Source organism: Oryzias melastigma, linkage group LG16, assembly GCF_002922805.2.
Source record: "Oryzias melastigma strain HK-1 linkage group LG16, ASM292280v2, whole genome shotgun sequence".
Classification (NCBI taxonomy): domain Eukaryota; kingdom Metazoa; phylum Chordata; class Actinopteri; order Beloniformes; family Adrianichthyidae; genus Oryzias; species Oryzias melastigma.
Genome location: NC_050527.1, coordinates 13,446,520 through 13,471,565, shown reverse-complemented (window position 1 = coordinate 13,471,565; position 25,046 = coordinate 13,446,520). Strand labels below are relative to the sequence as shown.

The 25,046-nt window shown below is 38.0% G+C and overlaps 1 protein-coding gene across 1 annotated transcript in view; it reads left to right on the top strand.

The window, feature by feature from the left end:
• grb10b (growth factor receptor-bound protein 10b) overlaps positions 1–25,046 on the top strand; it is a gene marked incomplete in the record, with an annotated part of 81,530 nt that overhangs the window by 9,041 nt on the left and 47,443 nt on the right. Inside the window, 2 exon segments of the mRNA XM_024267622.2 lie at positions 12,082–12,207; positions 21,887–21,983. Coding sequence (XP_024123390.1) covers positions 12,157–12,207; positions 21,887–21,983 — 148 coding nt within the window.

Here is a 25,046-nt window from a genome sequence, read left to right as displayed (position 1 = left end):
TTCTTTGAACCCTTACAGTAACATCAAGTGCAAATAAACTATAAAATTGATTTTTTTTTGCAATGGGATACTTTTCATTCCTTCACACAGAACAGACATAAAACTGAATACATTGCTTATAGCACTTTACTACCATCCTAGGGTGTTTTCAGACTGGAAAAGGCCATTGGTCCAGACCGAGTCCACGTATTTTGGTCCTCATTAAATTCTGAACTTTTTGTCTTTTCTATTTTCCGACTGCAGTCAATCGGACATTTCGAACCAAAGCCTGTAACCAGCACATGAGACTAAAGATCTCTTCAGTCATTGGTCAGGAATTATGAGGGTGGGACAAAACACTAAGAGGAAGAATAGTGGAAGTCCTACACTTTGAAATCATTGTCGGGATAGTTCACCTATTCAAACGTCGTGGACCAGTTTTGAACGTCTACGTCAACATCAGGGTTTTACTTGCTGCTCTGGTACGACGGAGGCATACTGCAAAGCATTTGCTAAGGAGACGGCAGCTATGGAGGCATTTGCGACATATAGATCGTCAGGAAAACGGTGTGAGAAGCAATGTGTGTCACGTTAAGTTGTTGTAACCCCTGTGTTATCCTAGGCATGTTTACATTAAAAGTGGGGTCATCTGGACCCCACGAGACGGTGTGCTGAACTTTTTTTTTCCGAGAATTTTTTTTATCTTCATTGGTGTCTGTGGCAGACATAAAATCTTGTCCACCTTTGTCATGGGAGGAATCACACATTGATGTAAGGCTGTGGTCATATGCCATAAGAAGGTACGAGAGTTAATTTACTTGATTTCATCCAATCAACCACATTTCGATGAGTTGTTGTCTTGTTGTTGCTCCCTTACCCTGTTGTATTGTATTGGTTCAGTCTATCCTCTCCGAGCATGGAGCCTGTTCAGAAGGACGAAACTCTTAGCAAACTGGAGCTCAGTCTGATAGGAAACAAGTCGAGACCACCTCAAAGATGGGTTCAAGAGCTGTTCCTGGTCCCGGACAAGCTTCCACTTGGAAAATTTGTTCTGGATTATTAGGGGAAGCCAACTCTGGCTCACTCTAAGCGAACCAAATGTGTCCAGTCTGAATACCCCAGAGTTCCGCTGCCAAACACTCTTGCCAACCTATTACCACGAGGAGCAATGTGAGGTTCAGTTTCTTGCCCAAAGACACTTGGACAAGTTGCTGGGCAAGGCGGGAATCAAATCTTAAATCTTCTGATCAGAGGTTGACTGCTCTGCACCACTGCTGTAATGTAGCCATAGGATGTTGCAACAGGTTTACTACAACTTGGTAACATAAATTAGCCAATCGTAATCAAGAAATCGTACTTGCAGGTTCTTGGAAAGTGCTGGGGTTCATGATAGGAATCTGGAGGCCAGTGCTAATTTGGCCAGACTTTGGACATGCCTGGTTTCTGTAGATCAAAAAGCAGCGTATCTAAAGTTGAAAGGTTTCAGTTACAAGATGTGATACTAGTTGTAATTTTTTCTTTGTTTTAGGTGTGTTTTGATTTTACAGCATCAGTTACTTACAGAAGTTAAGTATTACCACATGCCAGTAAGTTGGTGTCAAAAGAAGGGGAATCCATTCAGCATAGCACCCAGAGACCACCACCGCAGCCAACTCGTATGCAAGCATCACTGCTCCCAAGCCTCTTCCATTCATCTACAGTATTGCATAAGACCGGGTCTCCCGAGCAGCCGAATGAAATCCTCATCCAATTAGGCACTGTCCACTTTTCCTAAAGGCCTTTCTCTCATAAATCGGTGCTATTCAGCCTCCCCTGGCATGACATCAGGCCCTCTCTTATAGTCCCACTTTACGCTGCTGCTCCCAAATAATGAAAGCTGCCAATTAATGACTAATCAACATGTGCAACAAGCACATCCAGTGAGGAGTGACTACCATCTAATCTGCTGATTAAAACAGAACACAGAGATGCTCTGTTCAACCCTCTCTTTCTGCTTTTTGGTCTCGCATTGCAGCGGAAACGACTGAAACCTATGACCATCCCGTTTAAGAGCGTCAAAAACCTGGAATGCTGGAACAGTACTTTCTAAGAAGAGGCAACCATTTAAAACACAAAGGAATTTGAAATAAACTCCCTTTTACTGGGATTAAACTATTTTTATAGAAAAGTACATTTTAAAATGTAAGCGTTTCAAGACCTGGGATGTCAAAATGGTACAAATGTTAGAAGAGACCTCCAGTTTGGCCCTTCACCAAGATGTAGCAACAGAGGAAGTTGGCCCATGACCTCTTCAGGTGTCTGTGTACACATATACATTGGAATAATTGAACACCCTCTCTCCTGGGCTTGGGGGACAGTCAGTACATTCACCTTCAATGGATTCCCCACAAGTTAGCAGACCCTTAATTGGCAGCTGTGCTGGTCCAGGCTCTAAGAGTGTGTTTATGTTCTGGATTGATGCACAGCAGGATGAGGGGAGGGAGCAAGGTCTTGGGTTCTGGCCTGGTAAGGGTTTTGGAGGGGAGGGCGGCACAATAGCTGGTGTGTTAACTGTGGAGGGCAGAGGGTGGGAGGGCTCAGCTGAGTTTGGCGGGTGTGGTATAGAGAGAGGTGTGGTCAAAATTTCTTCTGATTCATGGAGCTGGACGTTTATATTTTTTTGTCCGACCTTTTCAATAAAAACTATTTAGAAACCCTAAACCTTTCCTAAATGATAGTATGTCTTAACTACATTTGCAGCATAATCAAAGCACCATCACTTGTTCTCGGTGCTTGTACATACAGAAGCAGGATATCTTTAACAGCAGACTGGTCAAGAAAAGGATTAGCCAAAGAAGTCACTAAGTATCTAAATGTAGCCCACTGTTAAGCTTTGCAGAGCCATTTAAAGCGACCATTGTTTAGAGACCACGTCAAAAGAAGAAAAAAAACATTTTCAACAAGATGGATCTGTCAACATGGAGAATCTACTCACAATAATGAATAAAGTTGACGTTTTGTAGTGTGCAGAGAAGCACCTTGGAAGTCCTTCAGAAAAAACAAAGAGGTTTGTTGTGGCTTGTGAGCTGTCGCAATAGCGGTTACCTAAAACTAACAGCTACAGTTTTTTTTTTATATCATCTCCAAGCACTGTGATTGTGCAAATTTTTTGGCAATGCCTCCAGTGAGCTCAGCAGTCTCTTCACATATAATTCTATGTATATGAACAATTATTCATAATACGTACTCTTTTCATTTGCACTAAGTTTTGTACCGCCATCATGCTGCCTCATACAGTTTGTAGCCCACTAAAACATGGTGCTTTTTAACAACAAAATAAATATTTTGTACTATTCCTCCTTTTCTACATAAAAAAAACAATAAAAATGTAGAAATCTAAGTCGGTTCAAAAAAGAAAAGATATTTTTTGCTTTTTTTACGGGAAAATAACTGAGTTCCAGTGGTCAGAGATTTAACTCAACATCCGTGTAACCATGACAGGCCAGCTTTCCAATGTGTTGACTTGGAAAACAATTATGTAATTCGTAATTGTGTATTCTTGCACAAATATTTACCAATATATTTTTTTTTTTAATGAATTGATTAAAATTTCCCAGAAATTATCATTTTTCTCAGGGTTGCAAGTCTGCAACCTGGCCTGAGTGACACCTAAAAGTGCACTCATTCTTGGAATGCTTTTTTTATCATTGGCAGGCAGTCGTGCATGGAGGAAAAACATAACAAACCTTAAAACTATCTTGGTTATCTCCAAAGTTTTAAAGCACCAAAAACTGCGGGCAAATCAGAGTGTATTGCCATCCCTTCATAATGACCTTGCTTGTGAGTTTCTCACTGGAAGGAAGGTCTTTGCATAACTCTCTCCTTAGTGCTCAAATTTCCTTGATTTAGCTTTGCAATTTTTTATACCCCAAAACAAATTTAAATATGTATTTTAAAGCACTTAAAACAGAAATAGACCTCCAAGGAAAATATGTCCAGGATAACATTTCTGGGCCTAAAAGTAACAAAAACAATCATGTCATGTCTTTTACTGTCATATACTTTATTCCCAGAAAACTTTACCTCTTCAGGATTGTTCCTATCCACTTACAAGTCTGATCACTTACATCATCCGTGGAAGAAGTATTTAGTATCTATGCTTTTTGGAGATATTCAAAGTCTTAAATTATGCTTTAGTAAAATACTGTTGTATTTTTTTTGTCTACCTCAATTCAATTAAAGTCAAGTTTTATCCTGCTGAAAGGATTGTGCAAAACCCCACAGGGTGACAATAAAGAGGGTTTATGGATTGCAGCTGATGTAATGTTGCATAGCCACTCTCAGCAAAGACATATATTTCTCTGTGATAAGCAAGTACTTTATTGCAATATTAAAGACATAATGTTGCAAAGTGTGAGAATAGTAAATAAACTATGTAGAAACTTAAGTGAGAACAACACTTTATGTTAAATTCTGACCTCAGAAAGTGAACATTTTCGTCCAATTAAGTTACAAATGTCTTCATTTTTTTAAAAGTTTCTGTGAGTGATGAAGGCAGCAGCTCTGTGGCAGACAATGAAGATACTTTCTGTAAAAATAGATGTTTTTTACTATGTTGCAATTTGATATCACTAAATTTTTAGAAAATATTGTGATGTAATTTTCATGTAATATTTCTCAGTCATAACAGATATGAAACCTTTCGTACGTAAGACATTTTTGTCTATTTTTTTTAAATAGAGAATAACTTAAAACATATTTTATTGTGATATATTGTGATTTATATTTTTTTGTGATATGAAATAGCTTATATCGTGATATAAATTATTTTTTTCATATTGCCCAGCACTAGGGCTGCCACGATTAGTCGACTAATCGACTATTAAAATAGTCGACGACTAATTTAATAGTCGATTACTTTATGTGGTCAGAGTGTAGTAAAGTTGAACAAAGTTTTATGCGTTCAGCACACAAAAAAGCAGTCAGTGAAACCAAAACTTTATCTTTTGTGAAAAATAGTTCTTTGTTTCAGATGCCGACCTCATTACAGATGAGGACTATACTTTCCATCAAACTCATTTTAACAGGTGACCTTTGACCCTAAATACCCTTTATGTATAAAATTTATATTAAATTGTAACATCATTATGTCATCAATCAACAAGTTTTGCCATTGAATCATCTTTCTATCCCTCAAAATACCCCTATACGGCTGTATACCTACACCAGTGTTCAGTTAAAATAAACCTCTTGAAGATCTAATCAACGGTTGCACCTGGCTGATTGACAGGAAACATGCCCGGGCCAGCCAGCTGTCAGCTGAAACAATGAAAAGAAGTAATTCAACACACGGTGTGTCAAAAATATGTTGACTGTTCCAAGTCAGCTGTGTCCAAAGTTTGTTGCGAGTACAAACAATGAGGGGAAGTGGTTAAAAAAAAAAGAGAGAGATGTGCAGAAATGAATTAGCAGACCAGAGGAAGCTGGTTTTGGTGTTTTGAATTTTGGACTATTCACCCGACAAATCATCCATAGAAAACAAGTTATGTGGTTGTTGGTAATAGAGTTGGAGTATCAGGCAAAGAAAGTTATCACTCAGGAATTTTTGCTTTTTTTGTACTGTCATGTAATAAAAAAAATGTAAAATTAATTAATTAATTCCTGACACAACCCTGTACTTGAGGGGCACAGGGACCCAGTTAGGCAGGAGCGTCAAGGGTCTTGTCTAAGGACCCAATCTGGATGGAGATCAGTGGACACCCCGGGGATCGAACCCAGGGCTCCTGCGTGCCAGTCCTACACTTAGTGTTAGATTAAAAATGAAATTATTGCCATTAAAAAAAAAAAAGACACACTACTTTCTAAGTAATTTAAATAATTATTCACAATTAACCTAATTATTTGACACCGTTACTCTTTTTTTAATGTGTTATTTGACTGCTTGAAGGAAATAATCAGATCTTCATAGGAAAACCTTTATACATAAAACGTATTCGATCTTTTCAGTTTGCATTGCATAGATTATAACTAGAGAGTTTTAACTCATGTAAGCTAAAAGGTGGTGTGAATAGTACCAATTCATACACATGTAAATACACAAAAGTGCACAGAAATTGTATTGGAAGCTTTAGTTTGATCCTTTTAAACAAAGTCAGGACACTAACTGACCCCTGAGGCTTTAAGTTCTCTTTTGACCTTATGGTACTCTGTAAGAAAGCTTACAAGCTCTGTGTATGTGTTTGTATTTGTGTGTGTGCCTTCACTTAATCTGCCATTCTTAACTTTCCCGTAGCCCGCCGCCTATTTTGTGCTCGGGCCGCTCCGTAAATCCGTGCACACGGTTTCATGAGGTCGACCCTCACAGCGCCGCATGTGTTTTTTCACTCGGAGGCCTATATGGAAGGAATGTGCTCTCTGCGTTCCAAAGATGACTGAGCACAACTCAACAGCTTTGCATTAAGCTGTGTTCGGCCCAATCATCTGAATTCAAGCTGACTGAGGCAAACGCATTTCAAAACGTCAGGGAGAGGAGTTGACACAGCTGAGCGGAGTGCGGGTTTGGCTGATGAAAGACTGAGTTCAAAAGGAAGAAAGGTAAAACCTGCAACATTATCCATTTCTACCACCAATAATATTATGTGTTTTTTGGGTCAAAATGGACCATTTTCAAGTGTTAAAATAGATCAGTTTAGACCTGAACACAATAGAAGGATTAAACAACCACTCTACCCGGGTCGGTTTGAAAAAATTAGTTAACAAGGAGGCAAATATACTTACGGCCTACATGATCTTCTGTTTATTTCACATTTGGCCTTTGCATAGTGAGATTATGAGCCACTAATTTGCCCCCATCTACCAAAGAAGAGCTGTTGGGTAAATGTTACTGCTCTTTCAATTAGGCTTTACTTTAAATAGCCACGGTGGCCCGCTGATCCATAGCCAAACTTTTGGCATCTATTCAGAATTTACCACGTCGGGATGTTAAAGCTGGACCCCTGACATGTAAGCACAAATCAGGACATTAACCTTTAGCCCGGTTGATTGTGGCATCTTTACACACATTGAAGAGCAGATGTCTTGTTTACTTGTTTTCTTTGCTTCTTTGTTGGCTAAAGCTTCCTAACTTTTGATGGACCCAGACCGCTATCTTATATTTCCAGATATGAATTAAAAAAAAAAAAAAAAAAAAAAAAAGATAAATGTTGCAGTTCCTCAAATGACCACTAAGGTGCTGGTTTCAGTATAATTTCCAAAAACGACAATGATAAGAGTCTAACTTTACACCAGAAATGAACTATTGTCCAGTCTGTTGAATGTTTTAATAAGTATTGCTTTATTTTTTTTTAAGTGAGACAGTTTATTTGTATTTGAGCTCTAATTTGTGTATTATTAGTGTATTTTTTCCTTGATTGATCCACAAAATTCCCACATTTTGACCCATTTTTGGGTGGAGAAAACTCCAGAAAATGATTTAATGGCTTTATTTTCACCATTCAAAAGCCTGTAAGTGATCCTAGACGTCATCGGTCTGGTGTATCCGTGTCTGTGGGTGAACCAGAGGTCAATAAGCTGTGTAAAGATATTGTGGTCAGTCTGTGCTTTTAGCTTTCTATATACTCTTATCCTTTTAGGAGTAAGTGAAATTTACTTTCGAGGAAAGGATAGGGCCAACGGGATAATTGCCTTAGTGATTAAGGCATCGTCCCTTGAGTTCAGAGTTGTATAATACTCTATATCCTCTCAGGTACAAATAGAAAAAAACACATCTATGTTTAGGCTGTGTCCTCTCAAGACTGCACAGTTTTTAAGAGCTTTTTTTTTAATCTAAATGTAAAAAAAGTGTTCAATCAAACATAATAGTCATTGTTTTCTACTTTTCTGTACAATAGGGTTATGGATATACTGGAGGAACTCACTTTCCCTTCTATCATATTGTATTAAAGGCAGATATATGATCATTTCTGATGCTGCAACTCCAATCCAAGTTGGCTTTACCTGAAGCCAACATTTATAATCCTTTGGGGGGGTAATTTATTCTGAAAATCCAGTGGATTATTTTTACTTTTCTGATGGAAGACATCCTGTTCGTTTGCTGCATTTCAACAGAAGACATGAAAGTTCAGGCTTTAGCTCACCATGTCTAAAACACAGCTGAGTTTTAAAGTCCTTTCATCTGCTGCAACCTGTGTCTGAGACTAAAGGATTTGGCATTTTTAAGTAGGTTAAGTGTAGAAATGGCAGTGTGGGTCCTTAGGCAACACCCTTCACCCTACTACCTAACTAAATATCCACAAGGCGGCCCGAGTGTGGGTTTTCCTGTGCTGGTACCAAACCCGGATAAAATACAGTGTTGTGTCAGGTGATACAACTCTGCTAAACTACCTGTGTGAATCAAAGCTGATGCGCTGTGGCATCCCTAAATGTGAACAACAGCATCAGAGCAAGACGAGTCGAGTACATGTTTAGGGTACCATCTCCCAAAGTATCTAATGAACGTTTTTCCAAAAATCCCTTAAGGTTCTGGAATCGCACCCCAAAGTCCCTTATCGGCTTTCATGATAATTGCACTGTTAAAGTTATAAATGCTTAGGTTAGTCAGTGGGTCTCCATAGGGACTAATCATTCCACAATTGTGCCACGTCAACAAAAACGTAAGTACATTGCTATGTCGCTGTGGAATACGAGTACTTAGCTTTAAACTGAGCTATATTTTAATGATTTAGGTCAGATGAAGTGTTGTTTCATGTGTGCACCTGTGATGATGTGAGAGACCATATACATTTTAATTCCGTGGTATTTTTTACTAGTAATCCTTCCAAATTGTGAGAAGTCGTTTAATAGGGAGGCTTCAATAGGACGCAGCTTTTCTTTACAGTCCAACGCTTGACTAACTCTTGCACAACCGACTGCAGGAGGCGTACCGTTTGGCGGCGTATAGTCAGCAAGTCTGTGGTGCTTAATGAGGGGCTGCTTGGAGGGTTCAGGACAATGTTCATTTGCTTTGTTTTTGTTGTGAACTGTGTATCTGTAAATAATGTGTTAAATGGCAAGTTATCCACGCTTGCCAACCTGACAGGCCACACACATGGGCTGACACAGAAGCGCCCACTCATTACGACGTTTCTACCGCGCTGGGAAGTGTGGTGCCGAACTCTTTGTCTAGACTGCATTCATGGTTCCATCATCATTTGTGAACATGGCTGTAGATGAATGAAAAGTAAACTCCTTTGAGCGTTCACTAAATGTGAGAATGAGTTTGTTTCACAGTCAAGTACAAAAAAAAAGTCATTCAAATTTAGCTTAGAGGTAGTAGAAGTATGGACTGTTATAACCTGTTTTTTAAAAGTGGAAATTATAATTTTGCCAGTCATTGCTTTCCAATACTGTGCCTAAATAAATAAAGATTGATCACTCCTGCTTTTTTCAAAGGTGGCTTAAAGTAAGTAATTTGCTTTGTGCATTTGGTGTGTTCCTTTTACAACCAAACTTGAGTTGTCAGATGAGATAAACTGAGATACATTGAATGAGATCAAAGAAAACAAGGTTGTTTTTTGTCAAACTAGGAGAAACTCAACTGTCACCAGCAGCACTTACAATGTTCTGCATCGCAGATGGAAGTGACTGTGCCTCAAAACTATAAGAAAATATAAAGTCCAATATGGAGACAGGAAAAGAGAGAAGCAAAATAGAGATGAAGTTCATTCACATTTTACTAAACACACATGACAACATCAAATGAATAAGTGAATTCAGTTAAAATAATAATAATAAAAACAAGTCTTTAATGACACGGGTATCATCTGAAACATTATACTATACATTTTAATTGACGTGGGTATATATATTCTTAATACATTTTCTTATACATTCTTAATTGACAATAGTATATACTCCTTAAACATTATACTAAACATTCCAAATTGATGTGTGTATATATATTCTTAATACATTTTCTTATACATTCTTAATTGACAATAGTATATACTCCTAATACATTATACTACACATTCCTAATTGACATGGCTAAATATTCTGGAATATTTTGTCTTACAACAAAGTCAAAGATGAACCTTTGACTGCCAGATTTTCAGTCTTTATGGCTGAAGTAGTCATATCTCCAACATTGCTGCTGATGCTTTTATGTTTTTTTGTCAAAACATCTTTATCATATTCAGAAGTTGTTTGGTGCATTAAAAAGACCTTTCACTTGAGTTATTCTTCCGTTATTCTTTTTTTTCTTAATACCCTGTGTGGAAGTTATATGTTAAATGTGCTTACTGAGACATATCAAGTCTTTACATTTTATTTATGCTATCTCATCTAGAATGATGTACAAAATTGTATTTGTAATGTTTATGCTGGAATACATACACTTATTTGAATACAAAGTTTATAACTAGCTATTTTAAATGTTATTAATCTGGTGTTCTCTGATTTTTGTCCATTAAACCGGTAAAACTCAACCGCCATGATGACTAATAAGTGATAATAATGAGTAGTAAGTGTTGAGCAGACAGGAACATTGATCAGGTTCATTATTCGAGGTTGTTAAACTGTTGTATTTGATCAACCTGGTCACTGTAACCTGTAGTCTTCCCTCACTACATTGTGCTGATTTGCTAAATTTCTTTCAGAGTAGTTTTTATTTTTTATTTTTTTTAGTGTACCGTGTTCTGCGACTTGTGTGGATCCTGTCGGTCAGTCTCTTCCCTACCATGTCTCCTGAGACGCAGCTTGTCAGAGTTACATAAAACTTCATCGCAGTCGGATCTTTGTTTTCCTTCTATAGTATTAAACCTATTTTTTCCTATAAAGGTTCGGACCATGTGAGTTTAATCAAGAGAAAAAAGTGTTCATGTCTATCTGAAAAAAAGCGTAGAAAGTGTGTAGTGAGGGATTTTACAGCCGAAAACATTTGTATCCTACTACACGGATGTTACTTTTCTCTGGTTATTTATGGTATCCCCCACAATAAACGGAAAACACTGTATTGCTCTAAAACATTTGCTTTCGCACGTCCGTTATTCCGTTTTTTATTGTCTCACTGTAATACCAGTCACTATTTTAAGATCATTATTTATTTACTTAAGAAGTCTTGCTTTACAACAGTCAGTGTGGTGACGATTGACTACTGAGGGCGAAGTGATCCGTGTCCATCTGTCAGCTGTAGACAGCAGCACAGACAATTTTAGCTTATCAGAGATGCTGAACATTCAAACAATGTGCACACCTGTGCACAACCACCAGTGTGGAGAATACTATACATAAACATGACCCAACTTCACTTGCATGCTGTGCACATATTCGTACTGAGGCAAATGTACACATAGAATGTAAACACTGCGTTGGCAAAAGTGAAGCCCACTTACAACCACTAACACAAACATGGGATAATATTAGCAGTCTGTGAAACGGCAGTTCATATTTTTAAAATGCAAACTCGGGGTCGTGAACTGCTGCATAAAAGACCTTCACATTTATGGGCTCAAGCCGCGCGCCCCTAAATATACGCCGGGGTCTATCTTCAGGCCTGGAGACGTGCCTGGAGGTATTTTTTGGTGAGTGTTTACAGGTGTTTGTTTAGCGGTGCCAAGAGGTTAGTAGGATACCGCTTTGAATTTCTGGGTATTTTGACCAACGATGGCCAGAAAGTTGACTCTCTAAGAACAGAAGAACATATTTAAGTCTTCTCAGGTGAAACATCTATTGCAGTCTTACCAAACTACATGGGGGTATGGTGAACTTTTATTGCTGGTTCAAACGGGAATTACCACGTTATTTTTAGGGTCTCCAGGATCAAAAATCACTTCAGTGGAAGCCTTGGTTTACATCAGGCATGTACTCTGCTTGGTTACTTTGTTTTTACCATACAAGTAAGTATTTTATCACAGCTCCAGTGACTGCACCAACACCCTTTGCCTGACCTTTCAGATTTCGTTAAACATCTCGTGTTCCTCGCCTTGGTGTTGTTTACTGTGTATATATGTGGGTTAAGATTAGATCTGTGCTATATCTGTCCCTGCAGAACATGGACCTCATCTTCATCTCCTCTAGTCATTTGTCTCATCTTCCATCATCAATAGTCCTACTAACCTTCCTCCTTCTGGTCTTCTTCATCCACAGGTCTTGAAGTGTCCATTGGATTTGGAAGCTGAGCCTACCAGACAAATTACCCAAAGGTTCTGAGGAACACAAACTATGGCTGTGGCCAGATGTCCAGATTATTTCCTGCATCATCCAAATTATCAGGTAAATGAAGGTTTTTGTCTTATGTCAAGATAAAAATCAGCAACCACTCCAGTTACTTTTATTTTATAAAAAACAGAAAGATTGCCTTCTTTTTGCTAAAACCATGACCATTTATTTCTGTTCAATGTTGATGTAGGTGTTTGTTTACCATTTGGTATCCAATGATGGTTCTCCAAGCCATAAACTTGCTTTATTTCAGAAATCTTAGAAACACAATGTTGTGACTGTAAAGCCTTCTTTATATAATGTGCATTTAAGCAGCCACTTCCAATGAAAACCTTATGTTGACATGCATTTCGGGCTTCTGCGTTCAAAACTTTCGAGAGTTTCTATGACCATTTTTTGGTCCTACATACAAAACGTGCAGCCATTGATAGTGCGTTGGTGGTTAAACCAGGTCAAAATTTGACCAATTAGGGACTTGGATCAGGTCGTCACAAATAGATAGAATCCCTTTTAATTTGACTGTTTAAAATTGATCAGGAAGGAGAGATTAATAATTCCGGTTTGTGTCCAGTCAGAATTATGTCACCAAAAAGCCTGGAGCGAGATTAGTGAGATTTACACCGCTTCAACGTTTGGCTCCAAGCCTCTTCCAACTGTTGGGGGCGGACATGCGCTAGTAAACAATAGAAGAAGAAGAAGTAACCCCTCCTGCTTATCCAGTGTGAACACCATGGGGTAAAACAGTGTTCAAAAACGCACTCAAAGGTGTGTCACATGTCTGGTGTGTTAATAGCTTTAGAAGAACTAAGAGAAGTAATATTTTATTTTCTAAAAATTATTCCAGTCTATCCAAAAAAAACAGTAGATTCTTTGAAAGTGGCTTGACTTGAATCAAATTAAGTCTCTGAATCTGTTTGTATACCAACCATTATGAGAAGCCTCAACTGGCAAAAATATTCAACAAATCAGTAAGAACCAGGTGGATTTACACACACATAGGAAAAACAAAATTAAGCTTAAAGTTTGAAAACTGTGTAAAAATGGTTTCAAAGCTTTGTGACCAAAAATGAATTGGAATACGTATTGTAAATTAGGTCGCACAATCTTCAGAAAGAAGAGAATAAGTGGAAGTGAGAATCCTATATTTACCAAATGTTGTATGGATTTATATGGAAATAACATGTTTGGTTTGAACCTTTTTTTTTAAATAATAAAATTGGTAAAAGGTTAATTCTGTTGGATTATCAGTGTGATCATGCACAAACAGACCTGCTATTTTCACACTACAAAACTCACATTTTGGAAGTAGTTTGCATTTCTGTTGCAGGTGCAACTAAAAACATGCAAAATAAAAGGGATATTTAAAAATAAAAGGCATCATAAAAATTTTAAATTTGCTTGACTTATTGATCATTTTAAACAACAATTTTTGAAAATGGCACAAAAATATAACAGGGAAGCTTCACTGTGAGCAATTGAATCTGTTTTCTATGATCCTGGATGTTTTATTTTGACAGTCCCTTCATGCTTTATTTTTTGTCTCTTGTGCTTGAGGGAGTTATTTAAGAACATTGTGGAAAAAAGGGTTTACGTGTTTCTATACACATTTATTTTTGTGTCGAAAGATAGTTTGAAAGAGGAACTCCGAAAGATTTCATTTTCTGATCTCTTATTTTTGACATTTGGAGCCTCTTCCTTTGCCTGCTTTTGAACGCTGTCACTGCATGAGCCTTAAACATTTTCCTTTATTTCTATTTAGTTACATTTATTTATTTATTACCGACAGAGTTTGGGGTGAAAGCTGCAGGAGCTTCTCATGGCCCGGCAATCTCGGCTTGTGTACACAGACAAATGCGCAGCGGTACACATGCACCGAAACACTCACCTGACTGTTTGCAAAGTACTCGCCTTGAACAGATGTACCTTGACTGCCTGAATGGGAAAATTCATGCACTGTGAAATGCAGGGGTTATGGAAGATTCTTTTTTGATAAAGCTGCAGCACCACCGTAGAACGCATTTAAGCTGCGATAACATTCATTGGAAATAGTGCTGCCACAAACAATTATTTTAATAGTCGACTAATCATTGATTATTTTTTCCGATTAGTCGACTAATCGGGTCATGAGCAAACTTGATGTAAAGCACACATCTTAACCATCATTAGCTTTAAACTAGCTAAAAACTAGGTATATAGCATTACCTGTGATAATGCTAGTGTGAATGCTGGAAGCTGAATTTGGCCACTGAAGATGCAAGTGCTGATAGCTGAAGATGCAGAAATTGATAGCTGAAAAGGCTAAAGTTGATAGCTAAAATAGCAAGCAGCTAATAGCTCAAAAAGCTGAAGCTGATAGCCAGTTAAACTATTAGCTAAACGCCAAATTAACCTAAAAAACTGAAAAAATCCTAAAATAAGCAAAATAGCTTGCATGTAGCTGAAATATTAGCTAAACTCCAAATTACCCTAAAAAACAAAAAAACCCTAAATTAGCCAAAATAGCTTGCATGTAGCTGAAATATCAGCTTAACTCCAAATTACCTTAAAAAACAAAAAACCCTAAATTAGCCAAAATAGCTTGCATGTAGCTGAAATATTAGCTAAACTCCAAATTAGCCTGAAAAACTGAAAAAATCCTAAATTAGCCAAAATAGCTAGCATACAGCTGAAATATTAGCTAAATGCCAAATTAGCCTAAATAACAGAAAAAATCCTAAATTAGCCAAAATAGCTAGCATGCAGCTGAAATATTAGCTAAACTCCAAATTAGCCTGAAAAACTGAAAAAACTCCTAAATTAGCCAAAATAGCTAGCATGTAAGTGAAATAGTAGCATAACTTAAAAACAGCCTAAAAAACCTTAATAAATGCCAAAATAGTCCAAAAAGCTACCATTGTGTCATTTTAACTTTCAACAGTACTACACTCCGACTATATTAATATAAAGTAACCACTAATCGACCATTAAATTAGTCGTCGACTATTTTAATAGTTGATTACTTGTCGATTAGTCCACTAATCGTGGCAGCCCTAATCGGAAAGTAAAAGAGGTTTGAGGTTTTCCGTATAAGAATAAAAATGTTTAAAGACCCACTCTGATGAACATTAGTTCTTGTGGCCTATTTTTGATGAAAAGGATATAAAGGAAAAAAAAAGCTCAAAAGATGATCGAAAAAATGAATGAAACTGATATCATGGGGTGTCTGACTATAATTTGTTGGGCAGGATGGTGCAGTTTATTCATTCCCAGATTCATCCGTGACTGCATTTTAAAGAACAAATAAATGGATTAAGACGATTTTAAACCTAATAAAAGTGATAGGACTGTTAAATTAAGAGAGTCGCTAGGAATTACCAGGGGTGTGCATTGGCAAGAATCTGGCGATATGCATTAGGATACACGTATGGCAATACACATATCACGATACGATACGTATCCCGATATATCCCGAGACAGCACGAGACAATTTTGTAATCCATCCATTTTCCTGACCGCCTTGTCCCTTTCGGGGTCGCGGGGTGCCGGAGCCTATCCCAGCTACTGGTGGGCGAAGGCGGGGTACACCCTGGACAGGTCGCCAGTCTGTCGCAGGGCCTCAATCACACACCCATTCACTCTCACATGCTCACCTAGGGGCAATTTAGAGTCACAAATCAACCTATTAAGCATGTTTTTGGACGGTGGGAGGGAGCCGGAGTCCCCGGTGAAAACCCACGCATGCACGGGGAGAACATGCAAACTCCACACAGAAAGGTCCCAGCCGGGATTCGAACCGGGGCCATCTCGCTGTGAGGCAAGAGCGCTAACCACTGCGCCACCGTGCAGCCCACAATTTTGTAATTATAAATATAATTATCTGAATATTAGGGGCGGGAATCAATTAAAAAAATTAACTAATTAATCGCAAACCAGGGGGAAAACCAATCGCGATCAATTGTGATTTATTTTTTTTGCCGACCACTTATTATTATTATTATTATCTGCGAATAATCACAAAATGAAATTTAATGACATGATAACGCACCAGACCATGGATCAAATAATCCGCTTTTTTATGAAAAAGCAATCTAAACCAAAAAAATTAGGAGATTAAATTACAAAGAAATGATTGAATATTTATTCTGTTTGTCAATAACCTTGGTATAAGTGGGAAAAGAACCCAAGGAAGTGTTTTAATTCACGCTGTGGATGACTGCACCGCTCAGGGAAAGCGAAAGACTCCCGCTCCGAGAGATGCGATTAATTTGGGTTACTAAATATTAATGCGTTAATCACAATTTGTTAATTGCATGCGTTAATGCATCAACATGCACGGCCCTACTGAATATTAATACATATTTCACAAAAGTAAAATTGTAAAATACACATTATTTCATGATCTCAACATTAAGCACAACAATTCTATCTCATAACAAGTTGCTTTTACCCACGGTGCTTCTCTTTTGGTGATTTAAGAAACATTTAAGTTGAAAACAAAAGTAAGATTGAACTACATGTTTGCTTACAGCAGCTGTTTTTGAATAAAAATGGAAATTTAAATGTTTTTTTCTTAGAGACCTTTAAGTAAAGATTTTAAGAAGATTTTTTTTTTTTTTTGTTGCCACAAAATACCAGCTTCTCTTTGTCAAATTCTGTTCCAGCAAAAACTAACATATAAAGAAGGAACCCGCAGAATCACTTGGGATGAGTTTCAGCTGCTCCTCATTAGCCTAAAGCCCGTCAGTAGATTTAACAGCAACTCCTACTTGGTCCTAGGTCACAGTGTTTAGCCCGAGTCTGACCTCCTCTGCAGGCCCAGCAATGCCATGCATCTGGGTTGCCTTTTTTGTTTTTTTGTTTTTTTTTTCCTCCGATGCCCTCGTGTCTGGGTCACTTTCTGGGCTTTAACCTTGTCTCTAGCCTTTCGCTGACCCCTTTTTAAAGGGCTGAACCTTCAACCCCTCAGCTCTCGTTTGAAGCTCCTTTCAACTTCATGGATTTAAGAGGGGTTCCTGCGTGCTCCTTGTCAAGAACGGGTTCACCCCTCACTCCTGTTTTGACCCCTCTTAAGGGGCTTGAACCACAAAAGTAGGAGCCGGGATCTAAGTGCAGCCCTATCTGCTGTAGAAGAAGGGGGAGTGGCTGTAAAGAAGGATGAGTAGGACAAAAATCTGTGTGCTTCCTTTGTAACTAACAGGAAAACAAGAAGAACTGTGTTTTGCATGACCTGTGTTTGTTTTCCCTTCATGAAATCTGGTCGGCGGACTTATATCAATTGAGTATTAAAGTATAGCAGAAACAAACTTCATTTCTGGATAATAGTTGTTTTTACCAGATCTCTAAATGGTCAAACTATCAAATCTATGAATTGCTGATTTTCTTCTTTTTTTTGATCAGTATATTTTACTATGTTCAAACCGAATGTCAAGCAACAACAAGTCTGTGGCAAAATGTTAAAATGTTTCTGTTTCTTAATATCAGCAAAAGTCTTTATGTAAGAACACCTTTGTCTCACTCCGGCTTTGAATATTTGAAACCCAGTCTCTCTTTACGCACGACTTTCCCATTTTTCATTTGATTCTAAAATGACATTGACAGCGTGTTGACAGCCATCATGACGCAAAACCTCTTTCAGGCCGGCTCACGTTGCAGGCCGCCTGTTTCAATTGACTGACTGCATCAGCCTCACCGCCCTATCAACAGAAAAACTACGTCTACTATAGCTAACTAGTCAACTAAAATACAAGTGTTTTGTCAAATAAGAGTTTTTATATGAATAAGTGTGAAGTTCTTAACTGGGAACCATAAAATAGTGCAAAATTACTGGTATGACAAAGACGTCATCAAATCATTAGACACGCCCACTGTAAATCATTGTTGCAGCAACGACTTGTGTTTTGGAACGGTTACAAAAGCTCAAACAAACGTATGATATAACCTCCTCTGTTATGTTGGAAACCTGTCAATAAAGTTTAAAATACAATCACTGCAGGTCAAATGTCGAACTGTTAACTTCAACCTATCTGTAAAGCTGCGTGAACGGACTGAGGGACATGAAAAGCACTTCAAAACAGAGAATTTACCAAAATCCCCTGATATTTAATATATATATATATATAATACAGAAAAATAAACCAAACCAACAAATATGTAAGGAACATGTAAGGGAAACAAGAAAAAACTGACTTACTTGTGTTTTGATTCTTCAAAGTGACACTTTGATTAAAAAAAAAAGGTGCAAAATACAAATACAGAATTGCCTGTTATGAGCAAGGGGTTTAATCTTCTTTTTAGGTGGATTTTCATAAATGCAATTACATTTTTGTTGAGCAAAAAAAGCAATTTTGCAAAGGGGGGGCTTTTGCAATAAAGCCTAATATCTTTATTGTCTGTCATTGCCCTAAATGGGGCAGAACGAGGAACTGCACCGACTTTCATTACTGCAGCAGAGAAGCTGTGCTCTGCAAACCTTCATGCACATCATAATGTTTGTGTGAGCATGCTGGTCTGTTCCAGTACGTTCAGTTCCTAATCCAGAGCAGTCCAGCACACACACACACACACACACGTCAACATTTTATCCCCCTCAGAATGTGTGAGATCCAGAAATGCATCAAACCAGTTTAAAAAAATGATTAGAAAAATAAAAATAAATAAATAAATGAATCAAATTTTCTCTGGCTCCATTGAGTTTAACAAGGTCAAGCCAGGATACTGTGTAGGAATACTTCCTTGATTGATACACACCAGATAATGTTGAATTTACTTTATGTGATAGTCACATTTGCATACCTTACACTTGGGGGAAAAAAAGAACTTTTGTATCTATTTGTCTAAATGTTTCAACGTTTGAAGATGGGACTGTTTTAGTTCTCCATTTAAATATTCCCTTAGCGCCATGTCATACAGCCCAGTACATTATGTGCATTTTCAACGGATAAATTTTGTTTTTTTGTGATACATTTATGATATAGGTAGTTCATGAGTGTCTGTCACTCGTCGATGTGCGCAGATGACCGTAGAGGGCTGACAGGTCTTTATGTGAATTCGGTTTTGAACTGTTAAGAAATTTAAGCAATTCACGCGTATTTATACCCAATTATAACGTTAATCTAATTAGGGCTGCCACAATTAGTCGACTAATCGACGACTAATCGACTATTAAAATAGTCGATGACTAATTTAATAGTCGATTAGTCGTTATTTTATATTATATGGAGTCAGAATTTAGTAAAATTGAAAGTTATTATGATATTCTGCTAGCTTCTTGGACTATTTTGGCATTTATTACGGTTTTTAGGCTATTTTGGAGTTTTAATTTTAGCTACATGCTAGCTGTTTTTGCTAACAGGCTTTTTAAAGATGTTTTTGGCTGTTTCGCAATTTAGCTAATATTTAAGCAACATGTTTGCTGTTTTGGCTAATTCAAGCTTTTTTCGTTTTTTAGGCTATTTTTGTGTTTAGCTAATTTTTAAGCTACATGCTAGCTGTTTTGGCTAACTTAAGCTTTTCTGTTGTTTTTTTATTCAGGCCATTTTGGAGTTTAGCTAGTATTTCAGATACATGCTAGCTGTTTTGGCTAATCTACTTTTTTTTAGGCTAATTTGGCCTTTAACTAATATTTTAGCAGGCTATCAGCATCTTCAGCCATTGTCACCAGCATCTTTTGCAACCAAATTCAGCTTACATTCTATCTACGATAATGCTAATGTGAATATATCTAGTTTTTAGTTAGTTTAAAGCTAATTATGCTTAAGATGTGTGTTTTACATCCACTTGTGTATGACCCGATTAGTCAACTAATCGTAAAAAATAATCGGTGATTAGTCGACTTTTAAAATAATCGTTTGTGGCAGCACTAAATCTAATACAAAATTGTATGTGATTTTTGCCTGATGCAAATGCAAATTTGTGGGTTTTCATGACCATTCCTTGTGTGTATGTCTAACTGACTTTTTGCTCATGTACCACCAATGTATAACTTTTATATTGCATATACAGCACACATATCATGTTAAAATCACATAATTGACCCACAAATCACTAAAGAATTGCATATAACCAACGCAATAATCACAAACAGTTCATGCACGATTTGTGTATTATGTGATGGGTATTTAAATCGCTAGATCTGTCACCCCTCCAGTAGTCTTTATTGAGTAGGGGTCTCTTGCTCCCCCGTCCAGATAGAGGGGGGGAAGGGTCTCTCACGGGGCAGCATTCCGTACATTGCGAAAGCCAGGTACGAGTATACCAAGTATACCAGAGACCAGGACTGTCCAAATCCAGGCCTTGAGGGCCGGTCTCCTGCGGGATTTCCAGAAACCAGTCTATGTCCAAATTCCCACCCTAATCCCTAACTACTAAAAAACAATATAGTGCGATCCTTTATTGTGCCCTGGATTCCAAAAGCAATTCAGACACCATGCTCACTATTTTTCTTTCATTTTTCTAAACGATAGACATGACTGAATTTCACGACGTGAAAATCGAATCAATACGAATATTTTATCACGTCTATATATGGATCCACTGTGTTCTGATGATTAAATTGTGGATGGTTTGTTAAAAAATTACATGTAAGCATGTTTTTTTCACAAAAATTGTTTCTCCGCAATGCATTGTGGTCTATATTTTCTAACGTAGTGAGCATCGATGGAAAGACTTCTGGGAGATTTTTAGGGCACTCAATTTTGGAATGATAGATTCTGACCTTAGAAAATGGCGGACGCAGTATATAGTTTGTAGTGAAGGAATTTGGACATAGCACCGGTATTATTTGCTGCTGATTACCTGGATCAGGTGTGTTTGGCCAATATGGAGCTTCAATAGCAGACTTGTAGGACACCGGCCCTTGAGGACTGGATATGTGAACCCCTCCTTTAGACCATGTACATGTAGTGTAGGAAGTATACTAACTAAAAACTTCTACTGAATAAATAGGAGCATTTTAAGTTTACAATATATAGTTTATTAAAAGTAAACTTTTAAGTGTGCTGCATCACTTTTAGTTAAGACTTTACTTGTGGTACACTGGAGTACTTTGTCTAAGGGCTGGGTCACATATTTTAGCTTTGAACATGTTATTCATTTAAAACAGTTATTGCAGGAAAATTTCCAAATAAAACATTTTCTTCTTCTAATCATTTATTGATCTATTGCAAAAGCATTCCCAGTGTTCTTTTAATTAGGAATATGCTATTTTTATCCAAAATTTAAGAAAAAACTTTTCTTTTCTAGGAGAGTTTTTGCAGAGCGCCAGTTGTTCATTAGAAATTCACCATTGAGTTGTGGGCGGGGCCCTTGACGTGGAAGTAAGGCTGTCCCTGTTTCCCATCATCCCTTTTGTTTATACCCTCTTCGACTAACGCACACAACTCCAACCTAACATTAGCAGTGAAACTAAAATGGCGAGCGATACCGGTGCTAGGCAGCTTGAGAACGAAGACGTTTGTGGATCTAAATGTCTTGAAGTGGATGTATCGGAATGGAGCATGGCAGGGAGCTTATTTGAGGGTCTCTGTAACACCTACAAGAAAGAAATAACAAGAAATGCAATCTTAGTTTTCTTTATGAGTTCTACATCATGAGAAAAATGCCCCAAGAACCCATAAAAAACATTTTTTATTGGAGGAACTCTTTAGAGGTATTAAAGTTTAAAATGTTTACTAAAAGATCAACCTTTTTAGTCAATGTTTGTTTTCTTAACAGTAATGTATGCGTGTCTTACTCTTTTCGTTTCTCTTCACCTCAGCCGGACAATATAGACCGCTCCTCCAGCCACAGACAGGCGGATCTCATTCGTCCCAGCTTCCAGCAGTCACCTGACCAGAGTTCTCCGAGCCATCAAGGTTAGCCTGCTGCTATCAAACATTTGCTACATGTGTTTGCACTGACTTCCTTGACTGCATGATGGTTTGTTCAGACACAGTTTCCACGTGAAGAATGAGGCGTCTGCTCTTCCCTCTTCTAGTTGATGTTAGTTGGGTCGGTACAGTGTTGAAGCGATAAAGTTGTCCCCCCTCCTCTGTGCAGGAGGAGTCGAGAGTGGTCATCTATATTTGGCTCTCTGCTGTTGTAAACAATTCAGCTGTTGAAAGGTTGATCTGCACGGACACAAGGTGCCATCATAATGATGCGGCCTGTGTAATTGTGGAGGTCTCATCCATAACAATCGGAGCATGAGATTTAGGCACAATATTGGCTCAGCATGGGAGGTAAGGGCGGGGCCTGCGAGGACTCGCCCCTGAATGAGAGCGCTTGGCTCTTGCATGGGAAGTAAATGGAGCAGAAATTATGTTGTCATTTTTTAAGATCAGAATGGAGCTCAGAGGAAGATGAACTGATGGGTTTTCATATTTGCATTTGCATTGGATTTTGAATTTTTAATACGTTTTTCTTTACTTTTTGCATTTAATATTATGACGCCCACGTGACTGTTTTAAAATCATAAAAAGTATGATCTAAGTAAACCAAAAATCCACAAGTTTTTTTTTTTAAATGGTAAAATAAACTTTATAAATGTGCGTAATTTAAGATTATGATTATTTGCAGATAAGTGCTCGGCAAATACTGTAACAAAAAAAAATATTCACAATTAATTTTTTTCCCAGGTTTGCTAATTAAAAGTTACGTTTTTTTAATCGATTCCCTGCCCTAAATAATGGTGACACAATTTAATATTTAAGCTAGACATAGGCAAATGTTGAGTCTCACTAACTACAGCCTGCTATTTTAAAGCTAAAATGATTGCTTTAAAACTTTCAATGTTTTTAATTCCAGCTTAAACAAGGACAGAATTGGAAAAACAGATTGATAGAACACAAATTATGTAGTCTGAATGAAAAAAGTTGACAGTTTACCCATTTTTTAAAAATATATATTTATTAAATAGAATTCCTCTATAAACTGGTAATTTATTGTATTTGGTTATTGTTGTATTTGTGATTGTATCTCTGAGAAAACGAGAAAATATCCCCACATCATTAGCCTGAACTGTTGATACGAGGCAGGATGGATCCATGCTTTCATGTTATTGATGCTGATATCTGACCCTATCATCTGAATGTCCTAGCAGGAATGGAGATGCTCTCTAAGTTGCTGCCATGTGATTGGCTGATTAGACATTTGTGTGCCTAATAAAGTGACCAGTGTGTTTATATGGTGGTTATACTGGTTGTCTTTACTTATTGTATGTTGAATCAATTTTTAGAGGTACACAGCGTTCTGTCAAAATGATGGTATTGTGAATACGCTAACGTGTAGCTGTGTTGGACTGTTTTTATGTGTTACTAAAAAGGTTGAGAGCTAGCGTAGCTACAGTAACATCTGTTTTAGCTGGTATCAGTCTGTTTTTGTACGTGTTGCAAACAAGTCTGGGAGTTACAGGCATCATGAAAACTCTAACGTGGCTAACGTGTAGCGGTGTTGGACTGTTTTTTTTTTTAATGTGTCACTAAAACGGTTGGGAGTTAACATATCACAGTAACGTTTGTTTTAGCGGTTATCAGTCATTTTTTTTTACATGTTGCAAACAAGTTTTGGAGTTACAGGTATGAAAACGCTAATGTGGCTAACGCGTCTAGCGTGGCTAACGTAACGTGTTACAAACAAGTTCTAGAGTTACTGTAAACACAGTTAATAAAGTCTGACTGACTGGCGGACTTTTCTCTGACTCTTTTGTCTCACTTTATGCGCCTTATGACGAAATAAAAAAAAGACATCATTCGTTGACGGTGCACCTTAAATCTGTCGTCCCTGTAGTGCGGGAAATACGGTAATTGGTTGGTGTTTTTGGGAGACTGAACTATGGATCAGTGGCTCATGTTATCCTGCATTTCTACATTTAGTGTTGAGAAGTTTGTAATGACATTTTGAGATCCAGATGATTGCACCTGGAGAGTGAGCCAGCCTTCTGAACACACCTCAGCACCTGAGCTTTAGGCTCTGGCTTTGTTGCTCTCTACCAGATTGCATCATCTCAGCAACCGGGGCGTCGGGACAAGACCATTTTCCCCCTTGGGGTAGAGATAGAATCAGAGCGTACAGGTGTGTGGTGAGCAATAAAAAGGGACCAAAAATGATGTTAGCAGCAGAACTGGATTCAGCAGCAGGCAGCAGCACGATCACGAACGCAGACAAACAGGCAGAAGGTCACTTGAACCAACGCCTGCCAACAATCAGGTGGAATGGATTCTCCTAGAGAAGAAGTGGAGAAGTCGTCTTTTTAAATATATTTTTTTAATATTTCAAGATGAATAAACTGAGGGAAAAAAAAAATCTTCCAGATGAAGGAATACCTTTGGAAGACCCTCCCCCGTATCCTTCCCATGGTTCTCCTCAAACACGTCTGTCCCTCCTTGTTTACTTTCCTTTCTCTTCTTTCTTTTCATGTCTGCTCTCCCTTTCGCTCACCCCTTGTTTTCCTTCAGACCCTCCCACACTCTCCCACCCCATTAGGAGGCTCGGCCCGGGTGGGTGTGTGTGTGCTGTCACCAGGGGTATTGTACTCAGCGGCGCAGAGCCACGCTTTACACTGTATTTGCTCCGGCGATACTCCCACTGATCCCTTTGAATGGAAAACCCTCTGCTGGGCTTGTAATCGGAGGCTGTTGTTGATCCCCCTCTCATGCCTTGTGTGTATGTGTGTGTATATATATGTGTGTGTTTTCACTGGGTGTCCTGTATACGTACACCCCATCGTTCCCCTCTTCTGTGAGAAAGTTACCCCTCCTTTTTGTTTTGAACCAGAGGGAACAAAAAAGTATAGATTACATTCTGGGGTAAGAAAACTTAGAGGATTCTCTTATTTCTGAGAGTTTTTTTCTATTTTTCTTAAGATGTCGTTAATGATCATAAAATGTAAACAAAGCTCTGATGCATATTTATTGGTTTTTATGATTTTTGCTCTTTAT